At 30.3% G+C, this 14158-nt stretch overlaps 2 protein-coding genes across 6 annotated transcripts; one reads left to right on the top strand and one right to left on the bottom strand.

The window, feature by feature from the left end:
• Positions 1-952: 952 nt before the first annotated feature.
• On the top strand, positions 953-6114 carry LOC106788460 (sodium-independent sulfate anion transporter-like). The gene is made up of 12 exons (XM_014751730.1): positions 953-1321; positions 1457-1506; positions 2310-2494; positions 2599-2794; positions 2934-3154; positions 3633-3777; positions 3929-4093; positions 4557-4718; positions 5007-5147; positions 5249-5394; positions 5476-5640; positions 5742-6114. The coding sequence occupies exons 2-12, from the start codon at positions 1470-1472 to the stop codon at positions 5886-5888; spliced, it is 1710 nt and encodes a 569-aa protein (XP_014607216.1). The 5' UTR covers positions 953-1321; positions 1457-1469; the 3' UTR covers positions 5889-6114.
• A 2256-nt stretch (positions 6115-8370) lies between these two features.
• On the bottom strand, positions 8371-13952 carry LOC106788448 (autophagy-related protein 9A). 5 transcript variants are annotated; one of them, XM_014751708.1, is made up of 9 exons: positions 13743-13952; positions 13038-13212; positions 12491-12667; positions 11817-12136; positions 11233-11690; positions 10974-11158; positions 9925-10860; positions 9472-9837; positions 8371-9350 (listed from the first exon to the last, which is right to left on the bottom strand). In XM_014751708.1, the coding sequence occupies exons 3-9, from the start codon at positions 12542-12544 to the stop codon at positions 9195-9197; spliced, it is 2475 nt and encodes an 824-aa protein (XP_014607194.1). In that variant the 5' UTR covers positions 12545-12667; positions 13038-13212; positions 13743-13952; the 3' UTR covers positions 8371-9194. The 5 variants fall into 5 exon arrangements, with proteins under 5 accessions (XP_014607194.1, XP_014607193.1, XP_014607196.1 ...); XM_014751707.1 differs by having other exon boundaries at positions 12491-12602; positions 13743-13951; XM_014751710.1 differs by having other exon boundaries at positions 12491-12602; positions 13097-13212; positions 13743-13951.
• Between the last annotated feature and the right edge of the window lie 206 nt (positions 13953-14158).

The raw sequence follows: 14158 nt of genomic DNA, 5'->3' as shown, positions 1-14158 counted from the left end.
TTTTAACTTTCTTTACAAACTTGCTGATATTGAATGAATTTTGATTGATTATTCAATTTATTCGCTTTATTTATTATTGTCCGTCTATTCAGATTTTGATTTAATTTTTGTTATTATAATTCAATAATGAAATATACTTTATCGGAAAACTGAAGATTTGTTTATTTTTTCTCGTAGTTGTTTACAATTTGAATTGAAAATAATTTATAGTTAATATAAATTTAGTTGAAATAAAATAAGATAATAATGTTAACGTTATCGTCGGCGTTACGCGCGGAACTGATCGCAAAGGATTCTCGTTTACCCTCTACTACCACCTTCAACGAATATCACCTTACGTATCCCCTACCATTTATAAAGAGGCGCAAGCGTATTGGTAGCTTTTATATCGGTGCGATTCAACACTAAATGACACGTTCAAGCTCAAAGATCGACGAGGAATAAGAAAAACACAGAAGAAATAGAAGAAAAATAAAAGATTCGATAAAATCAAATAACAATCGCTTATTTTATATTTTTCCTTAATATTTCATTTCTATTTCAAAATCAAAGAGAAAAAGAGAGAGAGAGAGAGAGAGAGAGAGAGAGAGAGAGAGAGAATCTTAAATTTCTGTTGTTTAATTTATACGCTATCGAATAGAATAATTAGAGTGAATTTGTGTATAATAAAAGTGGGACCTGCCGGGATTGTGAGCTTTTCCTATGCATTGCTCATAATGCCAGGCGTTTTTAGGTAACATAGGAATTGTTGCAGATATTTTTCCTAGGCATTGTACATAATACTTTTGGTATCCTATAGAATATAGAGAATTTATTCGTTCCGGAACGATATTGTATTACTATTAAAGAGGAGGGAGAAAACCAGTGGAGAGAGATGGATAAAGTGTGTGAGAGAGAAAAAGATAAAGACAGACAGAAAACATTCTACCGACGATTACATCTATACGTCCTCTTCAGTTGTGTTTCATCCTCGTGACACGAAAGTCGTTTCAAGATATCGTTTCGTATTCGCATCTCGTTAACACATACATTATAATATTTATTTCATTCAATCATGAACGATCAACACGAAGCAAACAATTCTACTTATTATTATTATTGATTAACACTAATCGTACCGAAAGCTTAATAATCTCGTCACGTATATGCTTACGATAAACGAGTTTATTTCTTTTTTTTAATCCTCTTAAAAGTTCTTAAGGAAAAGATAAAAAAACGAAAAATTTCTTATATAAGTTTGAACGATACGATAGAACGATACATAAGTGAATTGTACTTGTCAGTGCGACAGGTGCGCTTTCGAGATAACATATCGTTCAAGGTAAATTCCTAAATTTGGATTTTAATTATTATTATTATTGTTATTATTTGTATTTTGTTTTTGTTTCGCGGTTTTTCTTATCGATGCTTTTTCCATTTTGTTTATTTATTTGTTGTTCTTTTATTGCAATTGAAGATAAAGTGAAATAATGTTCAACCGGATACGTGGTACAGTGAGCGAGACAGGTAAGCTGTTTAACTTCTTGTTTTCAAGTTAGAAGACGACTAGGATAGTAAGAAAGGATAAAGAAATGTTAGCTTTTTATCCTAGTAAAGTTTCTTTAGATCGATTAATCCATTTTATTGTTCGAACACACAAATCCTATCCTAACGTGTTCCCTATTATTCGATCTCTTTCTCTCTTGTTCTCTTTCTGTTGGATTCAGGTAATACGTAACATCGTTCGATAAGTATCCGTTCAGCTTTCGAAACTTACGATTTCACGCGATCACGATAGTTTCCTTTAGTTTATTACACGCGATCCTTCATATATACATATATATTATACACATCAGTTTTTGTTCTATACTTTTAATTATTATTTCCGTTTCGATAAATAAATAAAATTGCTTCCCCAAAAGAATTGTGAAAAGAATTTCAGGTATTTATTCTAAACAAAAACTAAATTAAACTCCCTTTTACAGAGAATTAATTTCGCAGTTCTACCGTTAAATGTTTTCTGCACAAAAGTATGCGTATATATATAATATATTTCTGCAGTTATTTTTAATTATCACTTACAAAACAAAAATGAATTATACTTGTCTGAAAGTTGAAAAGAATTCGAATAGTTCGACTTTAATAAAAATCTATGTAAATTAAAATTCAACGTTTCATCGTAAGAAATTTTGTCTGCGTAAAAATATATATAAATATTCGATTATATGAATAAAAATGCAGGAAAAGCGTAAATATGATAAATCGGTATAAAAATATGAAACGAAAATGATGCTTATTGTAAGTTATAATTTTGCTTTGGTTTGCTGCAGCGATCAAATTAACGGATAAAAATGCTTGCAAAAATTACTTGAAACGTAGGCTACCAATTTTCGGCTGGTTACCAAGATATAAAGCGCCATGGTTGTTACAAGATGCGCTAGCTGGTTTTACCGTAGGTCTCACAGCAATCCCTCAAGGGATCGCTTATGGAATAGTAGCTGGACTCAGTCCTGAGGTAATTTATTCGTTATCTTTGTAAATACAGTTAATATAGAATAGTCGTGTTAACTGTATTTCCTATCTATTCAATTATCTTCCATCTAATATGATCGTCTTTAGTATGGCTTATATGCAGCTTTTATGGCATCCTTCGTTTATATTATTTTTGGATCTTGTGAGAACATAACTATTGGGCCAACAGCAATTATGGCAACTATGGTACAACCGCTTGTATTGAGTCATGGTCCGGATATGGCTATATTGTTGACATTTTTAAAAGGATGTATTATTACGTTATCGGGTTTACTTCATTTAGGTAAGTTAGAGAGTTCACACTTGTCTTCTTTTTCCTTGTATGGAAATTCATTCCACCTTAGACCAACCTTACCTTGTTTTTTTTTTGTTTTTTAATGAAAACGTTATAGATATATAATATCCTTTCTTTTGAACTATAGGTTTTCTTTTGGATTTCATCTCTCTACCTGTCATCACCGGGTTTACCTCGGCTGCAGCTATTAACATTGCCTCGTCGCAATTTAAATCCTTGCTTGGTATACCGGGAAGGGCCGAAAGCTTTTTAGATTCCATTATACAAGTTTTTTCGAATTTAAATGCGATCAGGTATCAGGATACAGTCTTGGGTGTATCCACGATCATCGTCCTGGTTATTTTCAAGGTAAGAATTCTTTTTCTTCTTCTTTTGAATTTTTTTTACTCTCCTTTACTTTACTTTTGAAGATATATTATTACGTTGTACGACCTAAGGGGTTTGATGTTTCTTTATATAATATCGCATTGCAAAATGAAAAAAAGAGAAAAAAACATTTTTAATTATGTAGAATATTTAAGATTATTAATTTCATTAAAATAGAACATCCTGCATAAATTTATTATATACATCGTCCTCATTAAGAAACACAATTTCTTTCAATAAGATATTTTTCTTTTGTTTTCTTTATCTATGATAACATCTCGAAAATTGATTTGATAATACCACTTATCGCAATAATACTATTATTTTTGTCAAGTGTTAATTAATCGATAAATTAATGTACTCGAAAATAAAAGATTATCATTATTATTACTTCTTATATATTTCTATATATACACTTTTATCCTATTATATATATATATATATAATATTTTATTTATAGAATTTACCTGGACGACGAAATGGTACTTGGGTGCAAAAATTTTTATGGGGTTTAACGTTAGCTAGAAATGCTATAGTCGTTGTCGCAGGAACCATTATAGCTTACATTTTTTATTATAACGGAGAAGAAATATTTAAACTCACAGGTAAAAAAAAAAAAAATATACAATAAAAATAAATAAATAATAAGAAAGAGATCAACAATTTTCGAGATCGCATCATTTCCATGAATCTTGTTACTTTCTAAACTCTTCCTTTTTAACAATACTAATAATTTATTTTTACGATGATACTTAGGATCAATGGGACAAGGTTTACCACCGTTCCAACCACCGCCCTTTTCAACGACTTACCAAAATAAAACTTATGATTTCATAGAAATGACGACGATTATGGGATCAACAATCATTTCCATTCCTATTGTCTCTACTATTGAACATATGGCAATTGCCAAAGCTTTTGGTAAGTTTCTTTTTTTATAAATAAATCTTAAAAATAAAAATTAGATATTAAAAAAAATTAAAAAAGAAAAAATTTCCTTTTACAATGAATTATTAGACAAATAAAAAATAAAAGAAATATTTAAAAATATATAAAATACATATAAATGTCATGCCTGGTTTTGTTCCTGATGGTCCGACATCAGTTTGTCTGTCCAGCTATTTTTTATGTGTGTTAGTTGTAATATATTCGGGTGATCAGGCAGGAGTCATATTCTTATCCTTCTTCTTCTTTATAAATTTCCGAAAAAGTATAATATCTTGAAACAATATTGTTTTATTTAAAGTTTTAAACGTTTTATCAGATGATTAGAGATTTAAAAGTATGTTGGTATTCAAACTAGACAAATTAGATGAAAAACTTAGACTTTTCTTCTTCTTCTTCTTCTTCTTCTTCTTATTATTATTATTATTATTATTATTAGCAAAGGGAAGGTCTTTGGATGCAACTCAAGAGATGTTCGCTCTCGGGATCTGCAATATTTTAGGATCTTTCGTATCATCGATGCCAGTTACAGGTTCATTCACAAGAACGGCTGTTAATCATGCATCAGGTGTAAGAACACCTATTGGTGGTATATTCACAGGTAATTTATGATAAATATGATTAATGTAATAAAAAATACCTACGATTTCGTTATTAGATATTTCGAGATTAAATTGATCAATCGATAAATGAAAACGAGTGGGTATAAAGCGTGAAATGAAATTCGAAAACAAAGATAATTGTAAATATGTGGTTTAGATTTGTTGTTTTTTATCAATAAGATTTTATGATTATAAGAAAGATAATTTCGATAGAAAGATCAGCGTGAAATAGAAAAATAGAAAAAAAAAAAAAACATTATTTTTTCACTTCTCTTTTTCTTTTACAGGTTGTCTCGTCCTTCTTGCAGCAGGATTTTTAACAGGTACCTTCCGTTTTATTCCTAAAGCTACTTTGGCTGGTGTTATCCTATGTGCCATGTATTATATGCTAGATTTTGATACTTATTTATTACTATGGCGTGCGAGAAGTAAGTATTATTTTATTATTTTTATTAATTAATCGTAAATTTATCCACCCGTTATCCTATTTTTAATAATATAATAAAAAAAAAGTGGGCAAACTTTTTAGAGATCGATTTTTTCGTAATGGTGTTAACGCTCCTACCATGTATCTTCCTCGGCCTTGAATTAGGAATAGCCATTGGTATAGTCTTAAATCTGATGACGTTATTATACTTTTCGGCAAGGCCATCCGTTGAAACTAAGCTCGAACAGGTTTGCTATAATAGAAGAGAAATATTTCATTAATATTTCTTTTTCATTTGTTGTACATTTATTTCAATCATGATTTGTTAGAATGATCATCATCAAGTTATGATACACATCATTCCTGAAGAAGCTCTTGCATTCCCAGCAGCCGAACATTTGCGTTCTAATGTAATGAAATTTACAGAAGATAGTTGTTGCAACGTTGTACTGGATTTTAAGAATCTTAAAAGAATTGATGTTACTGTTGCTAAGGTAAAATAATTATTTATATAAATATGAAAAGGTGATTAGGAAAGTGGCCTATTTTTTAAAATTTTAAAATTAAATGAAAAAAATGACTTTTCTTTTTTTAGAATATAAAATTACTTGCAAACGATCTCTCGTTGCGAGGACAAGAAATAATCTACGTTAATTGTTGCAAGAATGTCGAGGATATCTTGAAAACAGTTGCACCAGAATTAAAAACTGAGTTTCGCGAAGTTGCCATTGCGAATATTTGATAAGAGTGGAAAATAGACGAAGAGAAAAGAAGATAAGATATAATATGAAGTATATATAGAAGATACATCGACCGAGTTTACAATCATTGTGAGAAGGACAGATACAAAGTAAAATGATACCGAATTTGTCTTCTCAAATATTGTTTCTCTCAAAACAACAAAATTCGACGTTATCTTTTTCTAATCTTTCTTTTTTCTTTATCAAAATGTCCATCAGATTTAAAAAAGGAACATAATACTTTTAGAAATTCATTATGTGAATGATTTTTTTTTACGTGCAACCAGCTGATTATATCAGCTTACATTATTCATAAATTAATAGCAGATTACATTGTAACTTATATAATATTATAAGTGTACTTTTTTGTAAATAAAATTAAAATACAAAAAGTAAGGCGATAAAACAAATTATCTGTTACGATGACCACATTCATACTCGAGAATAGAGTCAGAATACAAATAGCAGAGTAAAACAAATGATATATTTTGCTAACCATAAGTATCTACTATATTATTTATACTAAATCTTCAGTCCAAGAGCATCCATTCATTTATTCACATTCACAGGTCTACTCTTTGTCTGATTCCTCTCTGCAAATCTGTTTGATACGATTACATTCATTCGGCATAGCCTTGCAGGTCCTTAACCCCTTAACTTGTGCTAATTTTTTTTGACCGGTTTTTTCAAAAAATCTCTGCGTAAAGTGGTTAAAGCAGCATTCAAGGTCTTCCATTACATCAGGGTGGTAGACCACGGAGAGAATTGTAAAAAGCGATTAAGTGCAACTATGATTTATCTATACCTGAAAACGACTTGATCCTCTTTTTTCTTTTCGTCCATTTGATGGTTACAATCCTTACCGACTAATTCAAAAAATCAGCACAAAAAAGTTGGCATAGAACCTCAACAGCAGAAAAAAATGAATAAGTACTCTTAATTGCTCACTAATTGCATTCTTTTTTAATTAATTATTTAATTAGTTATTAATAATTGAAAATACAAAAACGTTTTTTCTCATTTCTAAAGAAAGCAATGGAGTTTTCTATTGTTTTTTGTTTTCAATCAATTGCTGACTTTTTGTTTGTCCAGCTCCTCAATTTTATTTTATCAAATATATTTTATTTATCGTTAATTAGTTGAGAATAATTATTACACTTTGAATAATTATGAAATGGCGACGTCATGAGTGGGAGATATGTTATATGCATGTGCAATCACAAATTCAAGGTGCAAGCGCACTTTGAAAAAAATGAAAGTAAAGCTGGTATACCCCTGCAGACTGCTGATTCTGTGAATAATCATAACTGCCAGGTTAACATTTTTTTCAAATTTCTTAAGAAACTTATTTTTATTCATATTTTATATTCGTAAATTACAGATAACTATTATATATTTGTAATATCTTTTCTTTTCTTTAAATGATCATCACATTTATATAAGATTTCTTCTGTCTAGAAAAAGATTAATCTTAATTGTCTTAAAAGTTGATTCATTAAAACGAGAATAGACAATGACGCTAAATTCGAAAATTTTATTTTCATCGAACCGAAAGAGAATATCTCAAAATTTATTTTTGATATAGTTTCCCTATATTATTTTTATTTGCTTAAATTAATATGATGTCATTCACGTATGCGCGTGTATTCGTAATAAATATATAAATATATATATATTTATTTATTAATTTCTTTTTTGATAATACGCACATTAATGATAACTATTTAATAAATTAAAGAAATAAAAAGATAAGAACAAATATCTAAAAAAAAGAACAAAGAAAAAGTATTGTTTACTATTCTTTGTTTTTTTGTTGTTGTCGATTCATCGGAAGAATTAATTGTGCAACAACGATATTTACACTTGTGTCTGTGAAGAGTTGCAATTACTTATTCCAAGTATAAATAGTAATTTAACGAAGCAGATTAAAAATATTCAATTACCACGCTTATTTAAATAGTAGCACAGAGAGTGACGAGAAATTTATAAATATAAATTTTATCGTTTTCTCTATCTCTCTCTCTCTCTCTCTTTTTTGAACGATAAGAAAGATTAACTATAATGTATATGTATATATATATATTCGTCATGAACTACATAAAAAAAAAACCGCGATATTATTTATATTATTTTCATATGACTAGAGAAAATTGTGGATATTGAAAAAAAGATTAAAAATACAAAAAAATATTAAATGTCTCTACATCATATAGTTTACGGTGCACCATTACGACGATCATCACGATTGGGACGATTAATCATAGTGCGAAGTAATCGATGAACAAACGATCCCAAGATAAAAATATATTCACACGTATATACAAGGGTGTTTCGTAATGTGTGGGACCAAATTCAGGAATGAACAGCGGACACAAAAAAGTTCATATAAACGTGTGTCATATTTGACTTTGTTTATATGATCCACTCCTGAAATGGGTCCCACATATTATTTAACACCCTGTATATAAATATGTATGCATGTCCTTTGTTTACATGTATATATGTATATGTGCATCCTTTAATACATTCGTCGCCCAATTTTATTCAGCTATGTATTACAACCAAATATAAGTGATGGGGCGATGAACGTGTTAAATTAACTGTGTTGACTCTCATAGAAGTAATTTCTATCTATTATTTATATCATCATCATCATTATCATCATCATCATCATCATCATTATGAATTATTTCATAATTCAATGTTAGTTAGCCTATCATATTTTAAGGAGCAATCTCGTATTTTGCGAATAATTTTCTCTGTCTAATGCTAATTACATATTTAAACTCGTTAGAGACACACGACAAACGAACGTTAATGACGAGTTATTTTTGATAAATTGAAATCTAAAAAGCACACACAAAAAATAGGCCCCCTTTGCCACGAGCATAGGCATATAATGTTCTTTTATATCGTTGAATTCTTCAGCGAAAATCCTTTATGTGTTACATAATAATAGTAATATCAATATTCGATTACATAAATCTATTCTATATAAAAACAAAAACAAAAAAATTATATGAATTGTAATATAGTTATAAAATTTAAATTGTAAGGATAAATTAGAAAAAAAAAGGAGAAAAAAGAGAGCCAAGCTATTATCAAAGCTATTAATTTTCGGGCGACTTACTATGCATCTAAAGTATATTTTTCTATCATTAGAAACTTCAGCTTTATAAAGTCTTTCTTAGAGAATTAAAAAGGACAAAACAAATGAAAGAAAAAAATTCATAATTCATCTAAGCCAGTAATAGCATGGTGAATTAGTTAAAAGTTTTCATTTGAATGACCTCGACACAACCATTACGCTAGGATTCTTTATTTTTTCTAATAGAAGAATCCTGATGTAAAAGTAAAGGAGCTCTTTCTTGTCTGACTTCAGAAAGCGTTTCTAATTCTTGAACTGGACTTCGCGGCCAAACATTTCTTGTAACTCTTTCTTGATGATTCCCTCGATCATATACCTAGAATTTAGTTTTACATTTACATATTAAATAAATAAGATCATTTTTATAAGAAAATAAAAAAAAAAAAAATCCACACAGCCTTTAAATATTTTATAATACTTGAAATAATATTATTTACTTGTTTGTGATGAAGCTCATGCAGGTACAATGTAGATAAAGACATATCAGCTGCAATTAAGTCTGTCGGTACCGACTTATTTATAACTACTTCGTTTCCAGATCCAAAAATGGATGCACCAAGTGAATTGTTTGATATACTCTGTTGCAGTCCATACATGAATCTTTTATCACTGTGCAATGGACCTTCAGCTCTTGTGACTCCATAATATTGGTAACGCGATATACTTTGACTGGTAGATGCTAAGTTAATTGGGACCGAAACATCTAAATTACCATCAGACTGGTAGTTAAGTGCGCTGCTCATATTTGGAATACTTTGTTGGTTTGTCATACTTCGAAATAGATTTGATACTATTCCGTCGTACTGAAAAATAATTATAAGTAATTTATTATACAAGCAAATAGATAAATCGATAATTGTTATCATTATGAAGAATATATGTATACTTACTTGAGGTCCTAAATCAGATACATTAGTTAAACTTGCAATCAATGGGTTTTCGATGGTTGGTACACTATTAATATCCCTCTTAGCTCTCTCTCTTAATGCCGTAACAAAGTTTTCTGCGTGACTCGGCGGCTTCCATTCTGGATTGGTTAGAGTAAAATGTATCAGGGATAATTCCGTTTTACCATCCTCAGCCGGCTCTTTAACGTCCAACTTTCCTACATTAATGTTACACGCTGGATTATCGTATCCTGTATTACGATTATCTATAGGATTCTGATCAACAGTTTGCCAAGCTGGATTTCCATGTTTTCTTATATCCATTTGAGCGAAACTACATACATCACCGACTCCAGTTACTTCGATAGTAAAATTACGAAAAAAGTCTACAATTTCTAAAGCTCTGCGTCTTATGCGGAAGCACAAAATAAATGGTGTTACTAAAGGAGATATCAATTCTTCCAGTAAATGCACAATGGTATGTTGGAAGAGTACAGCTACCTGTGCTCTTGTTTTTTGTGTATGTGCAGTATCTCGCCAACTGTCAGGGCTATAATGTATATGCGCCAAAACACCGTTCAACAATGCATCTGGACACCATACTAAATTTTCACTGGGTATGAGTCTTCTTGCACCGATTACAACAAAACTCAAAAACGTTGCTATTGTTATCATGTGGTCAACATGTACGATAGTATTCCATATTAGTCCATATAACAAAGTAACGAAACACAGACAGCCAAATGTTGTTGCAAAAAATTTGGCCACGACCGTAGTTGTTGGGGAGGTAAATAAATTCATATATTTTTGAGCAGGATGATAAGCACGATTTAATCGAACATTTAATTCGTGATCGAGTTCATTGAAATGACGAAGATACAATCGACCATACGGAGACCACATTCTTAATCCCAAAGTACTTGGTTCGTTCTTTACTAGCTGCATTTAGAAATAATATTTGTTTTTTAATTAAATATTATATTAACAAGAGGAACTTAGTGAGAAGAATCTTATTCTTTTTAATATTTATAGTATATTATTTGATGACTTACCTCGCCATAGCTAAAAATTAAATGAAGGATTTGCCATAAAAGAATTAATGGGCATAGTAGGAAATTAGCTATTCCTATCCATAGAATTTGTTTCGATAATGCTCGCGCCAGTTCCTGCCTCTTATTTAATTTTTTATATTCTTCCTTTAAGTGCCAATTATTTTCAAAAGGCGACCATGGTCCCCCTACGGTGAAATGAACAGACAAAAACAACTGAAATTAATTGATTATAATTTTATACATATTTATGAATACTTACAGAATAAGAGTAATCCAATATTATATTTCAATCCTTTAGTCAAAAAAGTAATTTTACCAAATATAGGGATTTTAAATTTGAGAGGTAACAAGGATTTGTTGATCATAGCCACCTCATAATTTTTAAATCTTAATATCCTATGATATATGTCTAATTCCGTTAGCTCTCTTTTATGGATGCACATTTCCTGTTCCTTTTGAACTTCTATTACTCTACTTTGAACTTCGTGCCATGTAAAATTATCTAAATCCGCGTCATCAATTTTTAATGCTTCATTAAAGAATAATTTAATATCCCAGAACTTAATGAGATGATAGAGAACTTTAACGATGCTTAAAGTCAAATAAATAGCTGCAAATAAAATGCAGAACCATGTGGCCCATCCTATGGAAGCTAAACATTCCTCGGATGAAAATAGGACATCGGGGATTGTTAATTTGTGCTGGATGTCTTCGTATCTATATAAAGAATAGATAAAATATTTCAACGATAGAATATAAATAAATGAAATATCATTGACATACCATATTTCACCATAATCATATTTGTTTATATTCTATCTAAGAACAGAAGATAAAACTTACCCAAGTAATACAGGATAATTGACACAATGTAAGAGGAACGTGAAGACAGTGACTATGAAAATGATTTCTAGTAATTCAAAAAATTCTTCGAGCATCATACATTTGAAGCCATGCTTTTGATGATAATGATACATTCTCATAAAGAATGAATCCAAATCTTCTATATGATTCCATCTGGCCTTGTTTCCTTCCGGTACTACATGTATCATAACACCTGATTCTTGAGGCGTTTCTTCTTGTTCATTATCATTGTCGCCATCACCCTCACCCTCGTCATAAGACTCGAGCTGTTGATAGCTGCCATCCAATATAGTTGTCATCTGTAAATGTTAATAAGTTTAAGAAACCGATACACTATGGTAAATTATAGAAAAATGAAAATGACATAGATTGTGGACAATTAAGATTAGCGTGCCACAATTTACAAAAATGTATGTATAAAAATAACACTAAAATGCTAAATAAGTTATGAATTTCTCAAGAAGGACACATATCTAAAGATGATACCTTTGTTGTTTGCTAAAATTTGTAACAATGACGTTGCATATTTCACGTATGAATATAATAACAACACAAATATTCATACTGATACTTGTAACAAATAATAATGATACAATGTACATGCAAACATTTATAATATGACATACGATTGAACCTTAGAGATGGAGCATTACCGTTTTAGCTCTTCGGTTTGGCTCCACACAGGTAATGACGGTATCTCGTTTCATTCTTTCATGTCATTAAGTTTATTTAACTACTGGTGGAAAGTTGCTCCCAAATCTGCATCTAAAATGCAGATTATGCGCCAGATACGTTAAGAGGGGAAGAGAAATAATAGCCGTTGTGGATCGCTAGATATTTTATGTTTAAATTTGATATTGCGTATATTTAAATAAATTTGTAATAAGACATCATTGTAATGATGATAGTTATTAAATAATTCTAAAACTTTCGACGTTGTTTGTAATCGTTAAGAATATAGACAAGAATAAAATTTGCTAAACCTGATGACTACTAATGTTTTCTAATAAGAAAAAATAAAAATGAAAGAAAGAGAAAGAAAAGAAATCGTTTTAGTGAAAGAAGGAGAAAAGGAATGAAATATATGAGAGTAACAAAAGAAGGAATTTGAAATGCACCGAGTTGATGAACTAACCACACGAGTCAAACCACTTTTAATTCTACCTAATGCTAATGCTATCGTATTAACAACACAGTCACCTTTATAAACACGATAGACTCTATCGCTCTCTCGACCAATAGCTTATCCATGCTCTTACTTTCTGATTAGCGAAGAAGACAATATCGGTCCTTCTTCCTTCTCTCATCATGTGTTTTATTTTCTTAACGCAAATTGTACAAACAGGTAGAGTAGGTTACTCTGTCTTGTCAATGTCTGTAATCGAAAACGTGAATGACTAAAAAAAACAAAGCAGCAAGAAGAAAAAGGATAATACTCTTGAAGAGTATAGCTATCGAAGAAAGCCTCTTTGTTGTAATTTCCATCCTATTGAAGCGATACAAATGGTGGAAGAACAAAGAAAATCAAAACGCATTATCACAGAAAACGACGATGTCGAAATTCAGAGAGAGGGGAATACATTTTTTTGCCGATGTGTGTTTTAGTTTATTGAAAATTTGTCAATTAAATTAGAAAAAAATAAAAAAGAAAAATAAAGTGATCATAATATTTATCGTAGGATTTATAATCGAAATGAATATAATATACGCTAGTCTGTATTACGCATCCGATTTGCTTATCGGATTCTTCACTTATGTCTTAACATTAACGTGTGACCTTTATTTCGATACGAAAATAGATCTGTGCGTTTAAAAAAACGCAGTACGGATAACTCAACGCGTATGTTTGCTAACACAGCTGATCTTCATAAACAAAGCGTGGAAATATCCCGCGATTATTCATACCTTGTTTGACTGCTTTTCCAAATTCTTTTCCTTGAGATTACTTGCAAGTCTTTTATTTACATCGAACTGAATCCTCGTGAATCGACATTTACATGTTGATTAACTTTACACGTCTTATTCACAGCTAATTTAGACATTTGACCGTTAAGAATGCTTAGCTCCGTCCTTCAAAGCCACCATCTTTACTGATACTTTCTTTTATTTCTCTTGTTCACTCTGCGCCGATTATCGCGCATGTAGCGGTTAAAAAACGAACTATTTTATCATCGTTGCTCGATCAATCAAAACGCTAATAGTTGATACAAAAGATTTCCTTTATATCATTAATTTATGAATATGAATATGTATAAAAATACATGCATCCATATATATTTTTATATTTTTTTCCAAGTGCGCTTGCACCTTGAATTTGTGGT

This window comes from Polistes canadensis, unplaced genomic scaffold, assembly GCF_001313835.1.
Source record: "Polistes canadensis isolate GaletaPanama2010 unplaced genomic scaffold, ASM131383v1 scaffold_139, whole genome shotgun sequence".
Taxonomy (NCBI): Eukaryota; Metazoa; Arthropoda; class Insecta; order Hymenoptera; family Vespidae; genus Polistes; species Polistes canadensis.
Note: the sequence above shows the minus strand (reverse complement) of the source record. Positions and strands in the feature narration are given on the sequence as shown.